General features: G+C 39.1%; 1 protein-coding gene across 10 annotated transcripts in view; it reads right to left on the bottom strand.

The window, feature by feature from the left end:
- The window catches only part of IFT88 (intraflagellar transport 88), a 129,974-nt gene that overhangs the window by 27,002 nt on the left and 83,280 nt on the right, over positions 1–19,692 (bottom strand). For 8 of the 10 annotated variants that reach the window (XM_027064499.2, XM_027064501.2, XM_027064502.2 and 5 more), the window contains 3 exons: positions 9,983–10,035; positions 8,337–8,402; positions 4,768–4,874 (listed from right to left, as the gene is read on the bottom strand). In XM_027064499.2, coding sequence (XP_026920300.1) covers positions 4,768–4,874; positions 8,337–8,402; positions 9,983–10,035 — 226 coding nt within the window. The other 2 variants (XM_053205299.1, XM_053205325.1) reach the window with 2 other exon arrangements.

Raw genomic sequence — 19,692 nt, 5'->3', positions numbered from 1 at the left:
AGAGAAGAAGTTCTCTGAAAAACCAGTCTAAATAAATAAATTTCTGGCTTTAACTCCTTTAAAATAGGAGTTAGGGGCTCAGGGAGATACACTATCCTGGCTCCCATAAACCTGAATCAATTTATCTCTCTTTCTTAGGTTTACATAAAACCTTTCCCATTTTAAACAATTTTTAAAAATCCATGACCTTATTTATATCTATTTCCTGTCCCCCTCCCTTATATCAGATTCCATATCCTGAGCTGGTATTTGATCATTTGCATGATGACCCTGTGGGAGCATAAACTTTACACAAGTGCTTTTCAGACTTTAGTGAATATAAAAATACCTGGAGAATTTGTTTAAAAACACATATGCAGATTCTTGAATTTAACTCTGGGGTAGGGTTTCGGTAGGTCTGGGATGGGGCCCAAGACTTTGTAATTCTAAGATGTGCCCAAGTGATTCTGACGCTGTACTAGCCCACAGACCACGCTTGAATAGCACTAGTTTGAGACCCCCATTCCTAATCAAATTATGGAGTTATACTTTTGCCATTTTAATTTACCAACTTTTTGAGTGCACAGTAAGTAAGAACTATACATCAGCTGAAAATAATTATTTGGATCATCTGCTTCCCCTACTTTTCATAAGGTGGTAAGGCACAGTAGTTAGGAACCTGGATTTGAAGCCTAGGGCTGCCCCCAATAGCCGTGTGACCTAGAGGAAGGGACTTAGCCACCATGGTTCTCAGTTTTCTCATCTGTTAAAAAAAAAGTAATAATGAAACTATACCCAACATCCTAGGACTACGGCAATGGTTAAGTTAGTTGTTACACATAAAATGTTCATAACAGGGCCTGTACTCGTCACGCACTCAGTAAGCGTTAGCTGTTGCTATTTTACTGTCTCGGCAAGCAGATGTTATCACGTAGAACTGAAGGGGAAACTGTAACCAGAACCACGAAGAGTGCTAGCATCATTCACAAACATTCATCCAGCCTCTTCACGTCTTTTCCTTCCTGCTGCCAAACTTCTACCATTATTAGCACTTCAAGAGGAAAGAAAGGGACACAGACTGGGGGTCCACTTTGTTTTCCTATCAGCAGCTCCAGGTAAAGATTTGATGTGATTATCTCTGATATCCCTGCTTTCCTATTGTTTTTAATGTTTATTTATTTATTTTGAGAGAGGGGGGCAGAGGGGCAGAGAGGATCCCAAGCAGGCTCCACACTGTCAGCACAGCGCGCCACATGGGCTCATTCTCCTGACCATGAGATCATGACCTGAGCCAAAGTCGAGTCCCAAGCTTAAAGGACTGAGCCACCCACGTGCCCCTTCCTGCTTTCAATTACATGTCTGTTTCACAAACTGTCTCCAGTTCACAATATGGAAGTGCTCTTCTTCAGGAAGAAACAACAAAATTAGAGTGGTCATAGGGAGTTACTGACTTTAAAAAAGATATCTAACAATGCATAAATGTTTAAAGAAATCAAGACATATCTATCTGTATAATAGTAGATTGTATTATGCAGACAATTTATGTAACAATTTATGTAACAATAATTACATAAAGAAATTCTAATTACATCAAAAGATGTTAAGTTTCTGCATGGGGGCAGATTCTAAACAAGAAACACACAGAAAAAGTAACAAGTTTTAAGTTCAAATTTAGAAAAGGAGAGTGCCCTTGATTCAGAAGTTTATTTACTATACTTTGCTTCGAAACTAATAGTGCTTTATGTACTATGCAAGCCAGGAAATAGAATGCTCTGCCCCACGGGCTCACAATTCAAGAAACACAAACTGAAATTGAACACACAACAATTAAAAGAGAAATTAACTCTCAAATAGTGAGAATTCTTTTAGTCTCTTCTTCCTAGGACCTTTCTTTTCCACTATTTTTTCTCCTCCACTTTGCATTTTTTTTTTTTGTATACTCATTTTTGAGATAGAGAGAGCAAGTGTGGAAGGAACAGAGAAAGAGGGGACAGAGGATCCAAAGAAGGCTCTGAGCTGTCAGCACAGAGCCTGATGCAGGGCTCGAACTCACAAACCATGAGATCATGACCTGAGCCGAAGTTGGACACAACTGACTGAGCCACCCAGGCACCCCTCCACTTTGCATTTATAAGCAAAACATAAGTGAGAAAGATTTAATGAGGAGTACCAAAGAACAGAGAAACTGATTCCAAGGGCACAGAAAAGAGAGTACTTTGTGGATGAGGCCTGTGACTTTCACTTTCAAGTAAGATTAAGCAGTAACATTTAAGGGAAGATATTAAGAAGAAGCTATAATGAGAGAAGACATCTAAGTGACCTTGGGTTTTATACAGATTACAGTGAGAGCAGTGACAAAATATTACCAAAAGAGGCACTGCTCAAGCACACTGAGACATTAATAATTAGAGTAAGTAAGAGAAACACTGGATGATCTAAATGCATCAATAGTAACTCATAGGATTTTACTAAAGTACTCTTTTTTTTTTTAATGTTTATTTATTATTGAGGGACAGGGAGAGACAGAGCATGAGCATGGGAGGGGCACAGCGAGAGAGGGAGACACAGAATTTGGAACAGGCTCCAGGCTCTGAGCTCTCAGCCCAGAGTCTGACATGGGGCTCGAACTCGCAAACCGAGAGATCATGACCTGAGCCGAAGTCGGATGCTTCACCGACTGAGCCACCCAGGCGCCCCACTAAAGTACTCTTAATTCAGTCATTAGGGAATTATTTTAGTGAGGACAGTGCAAGGATGTCAGATATATGAGAGAAACAGATAAAAGTAGACTATACTCAACGAATATATAAATATTTTGATGGGAGAGGAATCAATCGGCAGAGTACTCATCACAAAGGAAAAGCAGTCTCAGTGTAACTCACATATTCATTCATAGTAGTAAGAACCAACAGTCCGCAAGAATATTAGCCCCGTAACAGCCCGAGCAAGAAAAAGTTTGACACCACAGAGAGAGGATGCATACAGGAAGGAGGACGAGGGAAAAGAAAAAGCAAAGGGAGACAGGACGTCAACGTAAAGGTGAAGCGCTGTGAAGACCAAAACCAGAGCACGGTATCGACCCGATGCAACCCAACATGGGGAAACTGGGCGAAAAGAAAATCATGCAGAAGCAACTCTGCATCTTTTTAAAGGAGCCATGTTTTGGTATTTATCCCTCAAGTTCATTCCCCAGGGACTCCCTGGAATCGGGGTTTCCTACAGCTGGAGTTAGGATCCCTTGTGAGCTAGCTGCAAGACAAGTCCCAGGAGTTCAAGGCAGCTACTTACTGTGTAAAACGAGCCTGCACCAAAGTCTGCTAAACCAGAGATGCCAGTCACCCTGTTTAAGGCTGTAAGTTGTGAGGAGTGTATTATGCACGATCCATAGTTTGTCTTTTTTGTGTGTTCTCTGTTCGGCATCAACTTAAACTCCTGATGGTGAAACGTCAGAAGTCTTAAGAATGTGACCCTTTCCACATACCTCCATGGATCTATACTAAGTAACTTTACAACTAATTTAAGCTCCAAAGAATGTTCTTGGTTTGAGATATATACTTCTTTTGGATTCTTCTTAATGGGACAAATTTAGCAGTGATTATGATGACACTTATGATAATTTGAACTTTCATTTATATCTGCTTAATTTTACAAAACTTGCACGCAGGTTACCTGATTTACCAGTGGGTATATGGTAGTAAATTGGTCTTGACAACAGGTTTTAAACTATATACCCTAGCACCGCATTAATAACAACTTGGTATTTTATAGGATTTTTAAGGTAAAAATCTACGTCATGTTCATAATCCTTTTACAACTGATACTTTACACAAGAGAATAAAGACTAAAACCATCAGATCACATCTTCAAAGCAAAGACAATTTAAAGTTAACCACATTTTGAAAGCAAATATGGAATTTAGACTTAATTATCCAAGATAATTAAATTCTTGATAAAGTCTAACCTTAAAGAATGTATTTTCTTTCTATTTAAGGCAGACACTCAAAGACCATGTTAAATATTCTAGGCTCAAACTTAGGGGAGACTATTCTCTTCAAAAAGTAAAAATGAGAACACTGCTATTCCACATACTGCATGAAACACAGACATAAAACTTAAAAAGCTTCCATGCGTATTAATACTATTCTCAGAGCCATGGTCTGCTACATAATGAAACAGCTTAAAGAAAAAGTACTATTGTTATATGATTTCCTCTTAATTTCCATGGGCCACAGGGCCCTCCAACTGAAATTAATTCTGTAAATTAATCTGCAAGTTATTCTGCTTTGTGGAAAGTTACAACGATCTGTCTGAGAGTAACCAACCATCCACTACAGTAGGCTGACTCTGTTGTACTTCCTCCTGTTAAGAACTGGTTCTTGGGGCACCTGGGTGGTTTAGTTGGTGGACTCTTGGTGGACTCTCTATTTCCACTCAGGTCATGATCTCATAGTTCGTGGGATCGAGCCCTGCGATGGACCCCAAGTTGGGCCCTGAGTCGGGTTCCATGCTGTCCTGCCTGGGATTTTCTGTCTCCCTCTCTCTCTGCCCCTTCCTGCTTCACTCTCTGTCTCAAAAAGAAACTTAAAAAAAAAAAAAAAAAAAGAGTTGATTCTTGATAGAATTTTATCCTCAAACTAGAATATTAGTTGTTTCTCCTTTTATGTCATAGCAGAAAAAAATTTCAACTTTTTTTTTACTGATAAAAGAACCCAGCGTCACTCATTTGAGCTACAGAAGGCTGACATTTTGAAAATTAACAGACAGTAGATTTTGGCCCATATGTGATACCTGTTCCCTTATTTCTTTCATTTTTTCCAATCTCTTAAGTTTTGTTGCATATTCTTGAACTTCTTTTAATCCAATATCTGTGCAGAGACGAACCAAGAAGCGCAGACCTAAATTGTAAAAACAGATGTAGAAAAATATTACTGCAGGGTTGAAAGTATAAGAAATCAATGAATCCGTCTTTTGGGACACAAGGAGGAATGATGCTCACAAACAGTATTTGTTTTCATCAAAAATTAACCTATACTTTGTACTCACTGGCCATAAGAGAACGGGACTTCCCTGAAAGAGGACCTACAGGGAGGACTCTCTCCACCTGTCCTGCCCACAGGACAGACCACATCATCTACATTTAGGGCCCTTCCCACACTCTTTATTTCCTTATCTGCTTTTCCTTTCCTCTACTTATGACTACCGATCTATTAGATATTTTGTTTTTTGTCTTTCTCTTCCTAGGAGTTTTCATCTGTCTTTTGGCCACATTGATAGTGCTGGAACAGTGCTATATTACCAACACTGTAGCATCCTCCCTAAGAATTTGTAAATAAGTCAGCAATTCATGACCACTAAAATGTTGCAAAAGGAGTAGTACTAAAATAATTTAAAATATCACATGTTATTATATAAATTGCCTATGTGTACATTTGTCTTAATAATTCACAATAAGGAAGTAATTTACATATATTGTACAAATAATGCTTAATTATTTCTCTTACCTACCTATCCTCAGAAAGAATGGTTTAGGAATATTTAAAAAAAATTTTTTTTTAACATTTATTTATCTTTGAGAGACAGAGAGAGGCAGAGTGTGAGTGGGGAAGGAGCACAGAGAGAGAAGGAGACACAGAATCTGAAGCAGGCTCCAGGCTTTGAACTGTCAGCACAGAGCCCAACACAGAGCTTGACCCCACAAACCTTAAGATCATGACCTGAGCCAAAGTCGGATGCTTAACCGACTGAGTCACCCAGGTGCCCCTTAGGAATGAATATTTAATGTGAAATAAAAGTCACTGTTTTTGGTGGATGTTCTCTGAACTCTTTAGAGTTATTTTTGATAACTGAAGAATATATTTTAAGAATGTATTATCCTGCTGGGTTTATCAGAAAGAAAACTACTGTGCTCAAAATGAGATAGTACATGGGTGCAAATGTTTTTTCTATAGCTCTAGTTAAGGCAGACTATTTTAAAAAAAATTTTTTTTAACGTTTATTTATTTTTGAGACAGAGAGAGACAGAGCATGAACGGGGGGGGGGGGGGCAGAAAGAGAGGGAGACACAGAATCTGAAACAGGCTCCAGGCTCTGAGCTGTCAGCACAGAGCCCGACGCGGGGCTCGAACTCACGGACCGTGAGATCATGACCTGAGCCGAAGCCGGACGCTTAAGCGACCGAGCCACCCAGGTGCCCCTAAGGCAGACTATTAATTATATTTGTCTTGAAAATTATACAGGCCAAAAGCATCTTGAACATTCCCTAATGGCATAGATTTAATTTTTAGAGTGAATCTTTTTTTTTTTTTTTAATTTCATTTTTTAAGTAATCTCTACACCCAACATGGGGCTCAAACTCACAGCCCAGAGATCAAGAGTCACATGCTCCACCAACTGAGCCAGCCAGGCACCCCTTAGAGTGAGTCTTAAATTCTCAATAAAGAAAGTAATTTGGGGGTGCCTGGGCTCAGTCAGTTGAGCATCTGACTCTTGATTTCAGCTCAGGTCATGATCTCATGGTTCTTGAGGTCGAGCCCAGCATCAGGCCCCCTGCTGACAGCACAGAGCCTGCTTGGGATTCTCTCTCTCTCTTTCTCTCTCTCTCTCTGCTCCTCCCCTGCGTGCGTGCTCTCTCCCTCTCTCTCTCTCAAAATAAGTCGATAAACTTAAAAAAAAAAAAGAAGAAAGAAATCTGGACTTGCTTGGAGATTGTCCCTCTCCTGGTCCAGTGCACAGGTACCATGACTTCAGCAGTGGTTCCCAACCGGCAGCGATCCTGTCCCCCAGGGGACACCTGTCACGGTCTGGAGACATTCTGCTTTTCGTAAGGAGGCAGTGGACGTGCTACGAGCGTCTGGTGGGTAGAGGCCAGGGAAGCTGCTACAACGTTCTACAACCCATGGGGTGGCCTCCCACAATACAGAATGTCAGTGGTGCCAAGGAGGGGAACCATCTGCCCAGCAGCCTGTTTGGGCTTCTTCGTTTTCACAAGATGGTACTGTTACCTCTTACTCAGTTTCTCAATCACCAAGCTTCCTAAAGTGACTGAGATTAAGATTCCCGTAAAAAGCTTTTTAAAAAAAGAAACAGGAAATGAAAGCTATCCGGGTCCACTGAGAACCTAAAGGAGAATCTCTGTAGGTTGGGCCAGAAATCTGTGCTTTTTAAAGTTTTACAAGTAATTCCACGTAGCCTGTGTCCCGATGGCATTTGTCAGTTAACAGACCTGCTTCTGATTGGCATGAGAGAAGCCCTTGCTCCGAAGCTGCCACCAAAGGCCATTAATTCCGAGCCCTGTGCTGTTGACCTTTCACAAAAGCCAAATGCAGAAAAATATTAACGAAGGAACGTGCAGTACGTCTCATCCCTGGCTCAGGCGGGGCCACTGGAAAGCTTGACACAGAACAGATTTGTCTTACTGAACGGAAATGTATTGTTTAGTGTTCACTGTCACTGAAGGACAAAATTAAAAAGTCTTTTCAAACATGTTATTTTATTTTCTGAGGGGATGTCACAAAAGCAAGGAGCTGCCACGGCTTTCAACGACCTACTGTCTCTCTCTGCTACGCAACATAAATGAAGAGTTGGAAAACGTTTTCTTCTTCCCAAGGAATTATTTTTTGTTCCCTTGTAAATAGAAAAGATTATATAACTGATTACATTTTTCTCTTTCTTTTAGCTGCAAGGCTATTCAGGGCCAAATACTGTTTAGTGGCAGTGTGTGGCATGTGAATATGGTTACTTTGTGTTTTTCTTGATCATGATTTTGTTGTTGGTACTCCCATTAATACTTCACATTATTACTTTAGGTTACATCAAACCCACTGTGCAACAAGATGGAGAAATAAATGAGTATTTTCTACAAAGCTAAATTCACAAAAGGAAAATACGCAAAATATCAACATAATCTTTTAAACTTAACGTAACATTAAAATTCATTTGCTATCCATATCAGCAAGATGACCATTCTATTTTCATAAACTCAAAGTATTTTTCAACTACAAAAAGTTGCATACTAACTGAAGAGTTAAAAATGCCTTTTCTATAAATACCACAGTATGAGCTTTAACAAATCAATGATAAATCAAAATTTATTTTTCAAATTTCATAAAACTTTGACATACAGATCTGTTTACTACTGAAGAGAACCCAGTGGTATATTTAAATCCATCAAAGACTAAATTCTATAAAATGTACTCGCATAGTCAAATTTTCTGATCCTATAACCACATGTATAAACATGTGTCACAAAGTATAGGCTGGTAGCTATCCATGCAATTACCATAGCAAAGATAATTATTATACATAAGGCAATAAAGAGTTAGAACCTATAGTTTTAAAGTTATAAAATGTAAACTCACATTCAACATTTTCTGGAAATTTTCTGTGAATATCCTTGTAAGTATCCAATGCTTTTTGGTAGTTACCTATAAATAGGAAAAAGAGAAAAAAACATACTCACAGATTGTAAAAATTAATAACATTAAGAAGACTTCCATGTTTGCCACAAGCATATATAAACCATTCTTAATATAACTTCTGGAAGAAAATGTACAGATAAAAGAAATTTGAAAAAGAGAGCGAGAGTAAACGGGTGATGGTTGAAAGAAACTTAGTTCTACTGCTTAAAATACATTGTTGTCAAAAATTAAGATCTATTCAATTTCCGAAAAATTAAAAATCAGTTCAGAAGAACAATTGACAATTTTAAAAATCATCTAAGTGATAAGCTAACATTAATTTCAATGTCATTCACTTAGTTGGAAAAGATGAAAAATAACCTTTCTCGGTAGTTTTTATCTTGAAACATTCAAAAATTTATAGAAAGCATTTTGTTTTATAATACAATAATTTAGCTTCACAGCAACAAAGAATTGGAAAAATAATGTGGGATCAAAGATCTTTGTTAAAATGTCAGTAAACAAGCGATGAGTCTCAACAGGCCCCACTATGCACGAGGGCCAGCCGGGCTGACCCTCCCAGACGTGTGGTATGAATTCGATGTAACAGACAGGAAGCACCCAGCAGCTCTCATTAAACGTCAGCTTCTCTTCTAAATAGTACTTCAGTTAACACAAGAAAGTTTCTATCTCAAATCACTCAGAATACCTCTTACATATGTACGCTTTACATGTGACTGACAAGGAAATGAACATTGGTAATTCAGAACGCATGCAGATACACATAAAATGTATAATATATAGTTATGTTATATGTTCCCCAGGAAATAGAGTAACGGCAAAGATCAATGATCTAAATGATTTTAGGACTCCTGTGTACATATCCTGATGCCATTCTAGAGGAGCTCATAAAGAAAGAAACCTCCTACAAGACACGATGACAACATCGTTAACACTGTCATGATCTGTGCTCCCCCTGGATTGAGGAATTTATTTTCCTGGATCATTTGTGGCCTCTATAAGAGGGACTACAAATCTGTTCACGTCCATCTCATTACCTAATATCTGATAAGAGTCAACAATATCATTCACTTCACGGTGAGTCCAACACTTCAGGATAAGCGTCAGCAGTACATGATGTAATAAAAAGTTAACTGAAAACGCAAATGAAGATACCGAGTAGCATTTGGTATAAAAAAATACAGCCCCAGTTGTCGCAGTTCTGGGCCTTCTTCAGCCTTGTCAGGTGTGAGACAGTCTCATAAATTTGGCACGGCACACACGCTGCTCAGAATTAGGTGAACACAAAATGGAAACAAACTACTGGGTATAGAATGCCTACTTTTCTGTGACTTAACATACCCAACGATTACATGTTAACTTTGAAAAATAACGAATCTGTTAATAGTGGGGACGGAATACACGACCAAGACCCATTTTGTAAGCATGACTTTTTTCTGTGGGTAGTAGTGATGCTTCCAATATGTTAGTCAGCAACAGTCACTGTTTTAATAAACAAACATGTGGTTGGAACACAGTTCTATGCATAATTACCTAAAAGATAGAAGCAAAATATATAAAAAAATGAATAAAGTTAAAGCATTTACCACTTCTTCTAAAACAACTAGCCACCATCAGCTGCCATTTCACTTGTGAAGGCCTATAAAAGAAACAAAATTATATGAAATCAGAGATGAAACAAAAATAACCTGAGATGATCAGTTTTATAAAGCGACATATCTGTACTATCTTTCAAATACATTTTTCCAAATACTTTTTGACCTCTAATTAGATCTTTATTATTGAAAGTAGCATATATACAATTTCCTTCATTATTACCTATCATATGTATATTAGAAAATTTAAGAGTCCTTCAATCTGGTTCACACCTTTATTTAGATTTTATGTGAACCACTTAACCTGTTTGGCTAAAGACCACTGTGATCTATTTTAAACATTATCATTACCTTTGCCGTAATGTTATACTTTGGCTTAGTACCTAAGACTTAGAAATTTAGGCTTGCGAAGTTTGTACCCATGAGGCAATTGTTGACCTTGTGTTTGAACAATTAGGCTTCAACTAAAGGTAGAGTAAAAAAGAACTACATTCATTCTTTTTTTCCTCTTAAAAAGAAAAGGATTTCTTTTCTTAAAAAATGTTTATTTTTGAGAGAGGGCAAGCAGCGGAGGGCAGGCAGCTCTGTGTTCTGTCAGCAGAGCCCGCTTTGGATCCTCTGTCTCCCTCTCTTTGCCCCTCGAGCTGGGCTCGAACTCACCAACTGCGTAAGATCATGACCTGAGCTGAATCGGACGCTTAACCGACTGAGCCACCCAGGTGCTTCAAATTTCTGTTATAAAATAAATAATAACGACCAGGATTTCTAAAGACTACTGTTACAAATACCTAGGAAAGTAAGATTTGAAGAAATGAAAGACTAGGGAATAATTGAACGTGCTTCTCATTTCTTTTTAGACTCTTCCTTCTATTTACCTGATGGCCTCAGAGACAGCCTCACTCCCACTCAATTTGATGGCACACCTACCAGCTCTGGAGTCTTATTAGATCAGGGTCACAGCCCTACTACTTGGACAAGCTACTTAACCTCAAATCCACTCCCTACAAAGCCATCCACTTTGATCTAAAGAAAACACATATCTAACTACATTACTTCCCTCTTTAAAATGCATCACCTCCCCTCCAACTGCAAGGTAACTCCAAGGTCCTAATCCAGTTCATCCACTGTTAGCCATTTGCTGCCTCACCAACTCCACTTCCATGGGGAGCTGCCCAACATTTCATGCTACAGCAAATCCAAATGGGAGGACAGAGTCCTTTGCATTCACTGCATTTTCTAGACTTCTGATCTTTGCACACACCGTCACATCCACTTGGAGGCTCATCCCAACCTCATGACCCACTTCCCTGCCAGACCAGATTAGATTGTTCTGTGGACTCTTCTAACATCCTAGAATCTCTTTGGCACTGCATTTACTATACTGTAGTCTTATTTATGTTTCCGAATACCTTATTAAACTATAAATTCCTGAGGGCAGCAGAGTCTTTTGTGTTCCCAGGACCTGGCATGATGCCTGATATATGCTGGGTGATCATTCATCATTAACTCCTCATTTACATATTCAAGTATATGTCTTTATAGTTTCCTGAAAGGTTGGGATTATGATTTTTAGTTTGGTACACTATTCATTCTGTTAACTTGGTAAGTTACTTAAATTTGTGCCCATGTTTACTCATCTACAAAGTGGGAAGGATGACAGCACCCACGTCATAAATCAGTTGTGAGGATTACGTAGCACAATGTATCTAAATAATAAACATTAGTGATTATTATAACCACTTCTCTTCTCTTCTTCAGGAAAGCCTTATTTCATGAATGCCCCCTACTGAAAAAACAGCCACCAGAGCAGCTGCTACGTAGTGCGTGCATGAATGTGTGTGCATCCTCATGTGGAAAATGGAGTCATTATTTTCAACCACTAAAGTAGCTCAGTAAAGAGGAAGAACAGGGCTCAGTGACTTAATGTTAATAAGGTATTAGGTAATATTCTGGATTACTAATTCTAGTGGATCATAACTACAGATGATCTGTGACATTGCTTGTTTCCATTAGCATGCATAATTGGGCACTGATTTGATGTAGATGATCAGCAAAAGATTTTATGCATTATAATAGTCGAGAAGCTTTCATGTATGAGAAATGCAGTCTCATGTCTTTAGGACATGAGATAAATTTATTAATCTTCAGAATTAAGCTGCCACGTTCGTACTGATAGTTTTAGGAACTGGAGAGAGCCCAGACACTATTAATACAGGACAGGATAGTTTTGCACAAAAGCAAACAAGCCTAATTGTTTTGGTTTGTCTGTTTTATCTGTCTTACCATCAGAACCTAGTTTATAAGTAGTAAGCCAAGTTTCTTTTTTTTTTTTTTAATTTTTTTTTTCAACGTTTATTTATTTTGGGGACAGAGACAGAGCATGAACGGGGGAGGGGCAGAGAGAGAGGGAGACACAGAATCGGAAACAGGCTCCAGGCTCTGAGCCATCAGCCCAGAGCCTGACGCGGGGCTCGAACTCACGGACTGCGAGATCGTGACCTGGCTGAAGTCGGACGCTTAACCGACTGCGCCACCCAGGCGCCCCAGGCCAAGTTTATTTCTTGAGTGGATGCCTACTCCTCTCCACAATCCTCAGAGAAAAATACTACTATTTACAGGCAGCACATTTAAGACATAGTGATTTAGAATAACACCACCTCCAAACCAGCAAATTGGTTATAAATTGCCTAGCACAGTATTAACAAACTAAAGGTTTTACGTATTTTAAATCTGTAATGACTTGGCTTTATAGAATCATGGAACTTCAGAACTGGAAGTGGCCTCGGGTAGGAATTCATTCTATCTGTTCACCTTTAAGGAAAAGAAACTGAGACACGGGCATCCTATGCCTACGGTTATTGTCCCGATAGTATTTACCAGCATAATATCCTGAATAAATCCCTTATGTCACACGTCCAGAAAGCAATGAGGAATGCAGTTTGAAAACTGTCTCAGAGAAGAATTATTATCTCCACACATGGAATAAGTAAGCACCATCTGAGAGTCATGATTTCTGCATTAAAGATGGCACAGTTAAAAATCTTTTATTGGACAGGGGCGCCTGGGTGGCCCAGTCGGTTGAGTGACCGACTTCGGCTCAGGTCATGATCTCACAGCTTGTGTGTTCGAGCCCCGCGTCGGGGTCTGTGCCGACAGCTCGGAGCCTGGAGCCCGCTTCGGATTCTGTGTCTCCCTCTCTCTCTGCCCCTCCCACACTCATGCTCTGTCTCTCTCTGTCTCAGAAATAAACAAACATTAAAAAATTAAAAAAAATCTCTTATCGCACAATGTCTTTTCTGGAAATTAACCTCCCCAAAGGAGAATAAGAAAGATAAACTCTATGTCAGATCAAACTCAAACCATATAAAACCATATACAAATGATGGATGATGGACTAAAACAAAATGGAAACTGACTTCAGGAGGGCAAAGAAAGGTAAAAGTCAAGTGCTGCCAACAGCATACTGATGAGAGAGAGGTGCTCAGATCTTCCCTGCAAATCACCACAAGTGTTCAAGAATTGGGATCACCGGCACTGAGGAAGGAGCAGTAAAGCATGAAACTATAAAAAGGAAAACAGACTGGAAACATGACTGAGAAGCAGTGGGGCCCCCTCACCCCATGCAGCCAGGTAATAACCCCTCACCCTCAGGAGCCGCTCAGGAAGGCTCCCGGCCAGGGGGGCTCGGCTGGTTCGAGGCGCTGGACTGAGGACTGCAGGAGGAGGCAAAGAGTCTGCTTCTGGACACTGAGGTCCTCAGCCCAGTCCCTGCCAGCTGGGCGGCAGCCCAGGCTTATACTCCCAACGCAGATCTGAGGATGTTTCTCTGAATACACTGAATGGCCCCAGAGAAAAGACTTTAGAATTTTAAGATTAAATCTCAGGAACAAAATCATACTATTAACATGTTCTTAAAAAAAAATTTTTTTTAAACATTTTAATTTATTTTTGAGAGAGAGAGAGAGAGAGAACAAACATGAGTGGGGGAGGGGCAGAGAGAGAGGAAGACACAGAATGGGAAGCAGGCTCCGGGCTCTGAGCTGCCAGCACGGAGCCTGACCAAGGGCTTAAACTCACAAACCATGAGATCATGACCTGAGCCAAAGTCAGACGCTTCACTGACTGAACCACCCAGGTGCCCCACTATTAACATGTTGTTGTTTTTTTTTCATTTTAGAAAAGTATTTATTTGCATGGATCTTTATAGTTTATAAAAGATTTCCCAGGATGCCTGGGTGGCTCAGTCAGTTAAGCGTCCGAATTTGGCTCAGGTCATGATCTCGCAGTCCGGGAGTTCGAGCCCCATGTCAGGCTCTGTGCTGGCAGCTCAGACCCTGGAGCGTGTTTCAGATTCTGTGTCTCCCTCTCTCTCTGACCCTCTTCCGTTCATGCTCTGTCTCTCTCTGTCTCAAAAATAAATAAACGTTTAAAAAAATAAATAAATAAGAAACATTTCCATTGTATCTTTTTAAAAAATTTTATTTATTTTTTTAATTTACATCTAAGTTAGCATCTAGTGCCACAATGATTTCAGGAGTAGATTCCTTAATGCCCCTTACCCATTTAGCCCACGCCCCCTCCCACAACCCCTCCAGTAACACTCTGTTTGTTCTCTATTTTTCAGAGTCTCTTATGTTTTTGTCCCCCTCCCTGTTTTCCTATAACATGTTCTAATGCAGCATTTGCTGACGGCACTGTTGGCGTTTAGGATGGGACCGTTCACTGTACAGGTCCTCTATGCATTACTGAATGTTTACCGTCACTGGTGGCTACTTACCTAATGCTCACAGTGCCTCCCTATCATCATGACCCTAAAATATGCCCCTCCCCCTACATCTCCAAATGGCTCCCCCAGGGGTAGGGCTGTATTGTCTTTCTTTGCTCACACTGTCTTTTTTCTTTAATTTTTAAATCTTTTATTGTGAAGTATAACACATATGGAAAGACACATAAAACATAACTATACAGCTCAATAAACTGATATAAAATAAACACTCATGTAATTATCCTACAGTTCAAGAGACAGAATGTTGCAAACACCCTAGAAGCCTCCTTTACACCCTCAACATTACCTCCTTTATCTAATACAGGCAACTATTATCCTGACTTTTGAATACTGATCTAGACTGGTTTTGAACTTTACATGAATGAAATCATATAGTAGGTATCCTCTTTTTATAATTTTATTAAAATATAATTCATGTAACATACAACTCACTCCTATAAAGTGTAAAATTCAAAGGTTTTTGGTATATCTCATTAATTTTTTTAGTTTATTTATTTATTTTGAGAGAGAGAAAGCAAGAGGAGGAGGGGTAGAGACAGAGGGAGAGAGAGAATCCTAAGTAGGCTCCATGCTGTCAGCACAGAGCCGAATGTGGGGCTTGAACTCATCAACCGTGAGATCATGACCTGAGCCGAAACCAAGAGTCAGATGCTCAACCAACTGAGCCATGCAGGCACCCCATCACATTATTAATTTTTAAAAATTATGATTAAAATATACAACTCAGTGGCATTAATTACATTCAGAAAGTTGTACAATCATCACCACTATTTCAAAATCTTTTTCATTAGCCGAACAGAAACCCCACAATCATTAAGTAATAACTTCATTTCTCCCCCCAAACTCTAGTAACCTCTAATATACTATCTGTCTATGAATTTGCCCATTCTAGACACTTCATACAAGTGGGATCACACCATATTTGCTTTTCTGTGTCTGGGTTCTTTCACTTGGTATGATGCTTTCCAGGTCCTTCCATGTTGCAGCATGTGTCACAATGCTGTTCCTTTCCATGGTGGAATACCCCACTGCATATATACAACCACATTTTGTTGCCTGTCATTCATCAGTGATGGGCACTTGGGTTGTTGACACTTTTTGGCCATTGTGAAAAATGATATGTTAATGAATGTACCCGTATCTGTTTGAGTCTCAGATTTTAATTCCTTTGTATATATTTAAGAGTAGAATTGTTGCATCATATGGTAATTCTAAGTTTAGCCTTCTGAGGAACCACGAGATGGTTTTCCATAAAACACCATTTTACATTTCCACCAACAACGCACAGGGTTACAATTTCTCCAGGTACTCAACCACCCCACCACTTATTATTTTGTTGTTGCTGTTTTCAAATATAACAGCTACCCTAAAAGCTGTGGTGTCTCATTGTGATTTTGATTTACATTTTCCTAATGACTAATGATGTCGAACATACTTTCATGTGCTTATTAATCATCTATCTGTATACCTACTTTGGAGAAATGTCTATTCAAATCCCTTGCCTATTTTTAAATTGTTTTTGTTGTTGTTGTTATTGGGTCATAGAAGTTATTCATATATTCTAGATATAGCCCCTTATCAGATATAGACTTGCAAATATGTGGGCTGTCTTTTCATTCTGTTGATAGAGTCTTTTGTTTTTTAATTTACTCTTAAAATTTACACCCAAGTTAGCATATAGTGCAACAATGATTTCAGGAATAGATTCCTTAATGCCCCTCACCCATTTAGCCCATCCCCCCTCCCACCACCCCTCCAGTAACCCTCAGTTTGTTCTCCTTATTTAAGAGTCTCTTATGTTTTGTCCCCCTCCCTGTTTTTATATTATTTTTGCTTCCCTTCCCTTATGTTCATCCGGTTTGTATCTGAAAGTCCTCATATGAGTGAAGTCATATGATATTACTCTTTCTCTAATTTCACTTAGTGTAATACCCTCCAGTTCCTTCCACGTAGTTGCAAATGGCAAGATTTCATTCTTTTTGATTGCCAAGTAACACTCCATTGTATATATATACCACATCTTCTTTATCCATTCATCCATCAATGGACATTTGGGCTCTTTCCATACTTTGGCTATTGTTGATAGTGCTACTATAAACACTGGGGTTGCATGTGTCCCTTCGAAACAGCACACCTGTATCCCATGGTTAAATGCCTAGCAGTGCAATTGCTGCATCGTAGGATAGTTCTATTTTTAATTTTTTGAGGAACCTCCATACTGTTTTCCAGAGTGGCTGCACCAGCTTGCGTTCCCACCAACAATGCAAAAGAGATCCTTTTTCTCCGCATCCTCACCAACATCTGCTATTGCCTAAGTTGTTAATGTTAGCCATTCTGACAGGTGTGAGGTGGTATCTCACTGTGGTTTTGATTTGTATTTCCCTGAGGCTGAGTGATGTTGAGCATTTTTTTCATGTGTCAGTTGGCTATCTGGATGTCTTCTTTGGAGAAGTATCTATTCATGTCTTTTGCCCATTTCTTCACTGGATTATTTGTTTTTTCAGTGTTAAGTTTGGTAAGTTCTTTATAGATTTTGGATACTAACCCTTTATCTGATGTCATTTGCAAATATCTTCTCCCATTCCATCGGTTGCTTTTTAGTTTTGCTGACTGTCACCTTCGCTATGCAGAAGCTTTTTATCTTGATGAAGTCCCGAGAGTTTATTTTTGCTTTTGTTTCCCTTGCCTCTGGAGATGTGTCGAGTAAGAAGTTGCTGTGGCCAAGATCAAAGAGGTTTTTGCCTGCTTTCCCCTTGAAGATTTTGATGACTTCCTATCTTACATTTAGATCTTTCATCCATTTTGAGTTTATTTTCGTGTATGGTGTAAGAAAGTGGTCCAGGTTCATTCTTCTGCATGTTGCTGTCCAGTTTTCCCAGCACCACTTGCTGAAGAGACTGTCTTTATTCCATTGGATATTCTTTCCTGCTTTGTCAAAGATTAGTTGGCCATACGTTTGTGGGTCCATTTCTGGCGTCTCTATTCTATTCCATTGATCTGAGTGTCTGTTTTTGTGCCAGTAGATAGAGCTTTTTGATGTAAAAAAGTTTTAAATTTTGATGAGTCTAGTGTATCTATTTTTTTCTTTTATTGTCTGTGCTTTTGGTGTCACATCTAAGAAATCATTGTCAAATCCAATGGCATAAAGATTTTCCTCTCTGTTTTCTCCTGAGATTCATACTTTTAGGCCTTATATTTAGGTCTTTGATCCATTTAAAATTTTGTTTTGTTTTTTTTAATTTTAGAGAGAGGGGGCACACCCAGGCAGAGGAGAGGGGCAGAGGGAGAGAATCTTCATGCTGAGCTTGGAGCCTGACACAGGGCTTAATCCCACAACCCTGAGATCATGGCCTGAGCTAAAATCAAGAGGTGGACACTAACCAACCGAGCCACCCAGGTGCCCCTGAATTAAGTTATATACAGTGTAAGGTAAAGGTTCAACTTCATTCCTTTCCAAGAGGATATGTTTCTGAGCACCTTTTGTTGAAAAGACTGTCCTTTCCTCATCGAATGGTCTTGGCACCTTTGTTGAAAATCAATTTACTGTATACACAAGGGCTTATTTCTGAGTTCTAGATTCCATTCATCTGTACGTCCGTCTTTATATCAATACCATATTGTTTTGACTACTGCAGCTTTGTAGCAAATTTTGAAATCAGAAGGTATGATAACTCTAACTTTCTTCTTCTTCAAATTGTTCTGGTTATTTGAGATCCCTTTGAGATTCCATGTGAATATTAGAGTGAGCTGGGCAATCTGCTTTACTGAGTCTATTGCAAATGTTAGTCTCATCTGGAAACACTCTTACAGACACACCTAGAAATAATTTGGGCAGCCAGTGGCCAGTCATGTTGACACATAAAATCAACCATCTCAGTAGAATTCACCAGTGACACTATCTAGGTCTGGGGATTTTCTTTGTTGGATTTTTTTTTTCTTAAGTGGGCTTTATGCCCAGTGCACAGCCCAACACAAAGTGCAACATGGGGCTCAAACTCACAACTGTGAGATCAAGACCTGAGCCAAGATCATGAGTCAGACACTTAACTGACTGAGCCACCCAGGCACCCCAACTTTGTTGGAATATTTATTTTAAAGATATATTTACTTATTTATTTTTGAGAGAGAGAGAGAGAGTGACAGAGACACAGAGAGAGAGTGTGTGTGTGTACATAAGAGGGAAAGAGGCAGAGAAAGAGAGAGACAGAGAATCCCAGGCAGGCTCCACACTGTCAGCCTAGAGCCTGATGTGAGGTCGGAACCCACGAACTGTGAGATCATGACCTGAGCTAAAGTCAGATGCTTAATCAACTGAGCCACCCAGGTACCCCTCTGATACAATCTTTATAATTTCCTTTCTTCTTCTAATTGTGGGTTTATTCAGTATCTTGTAGATAGTTTACTGATGGATACTGATTTTCTTATTCAATCTGTCAATCTTTTTCTTTTACTGGAAAAGTTTAATATATTTCTATTTGTTATTACTGATATAGAATGATTGTTTCTTCTATATAGCTATTTGTTCTGTGTATTACATGCTTCTAGTTCCTCAATTCCTCCATTACTGCCCTTTATTGGTATTTAGTTGATTTTTTATAGTGTACTATTTTGATTCCCATCATTCCTTTTCTGTGCATTCTTTCTTTTATGTATTTGCCTTTTAAATCATATAGGGAAAAGAGAGGTTATAAGCCAAACCAAAAGTACAAAGTGTTGTACTTTTATATTTACCTATGAAGTTACCTTTACAAGTCTTCTTTAATTTTTTCTTAGGTCTTGGAGTTACCGTCTAGCATCTTTTCATTTCAGACTGAAGAACTCCCTTTAGCATTTTTCATTGGGTAGGTGTACTGGTAATAAGCTCCCTCAGCTTTTGTTTATCTGAAAACGTCTTAATTTATCCATAATTCTTTTT

The sequence above is a fragment of the Acinonyx jubatus genome, chromosome A1, assembly GCF_027475565.1.
Source record: "Acinonyx jubatus isolate Ajub_Pintada_27869175 chromosome A1, VMU_Ajub_asm_v1.0, whole genome shotgun sequence".
In the NCBI taxonomy this organism is placed as follows: domain Eukaryota; kingdom Metazoa; phylum Chordata; class Mammalia; order Carnivora; family Felidae; genus Acinonyx; species Acinonyx jubatus.
This window is presented reverse-complemented; position numbering and strand designations above follow the sequence as displayed.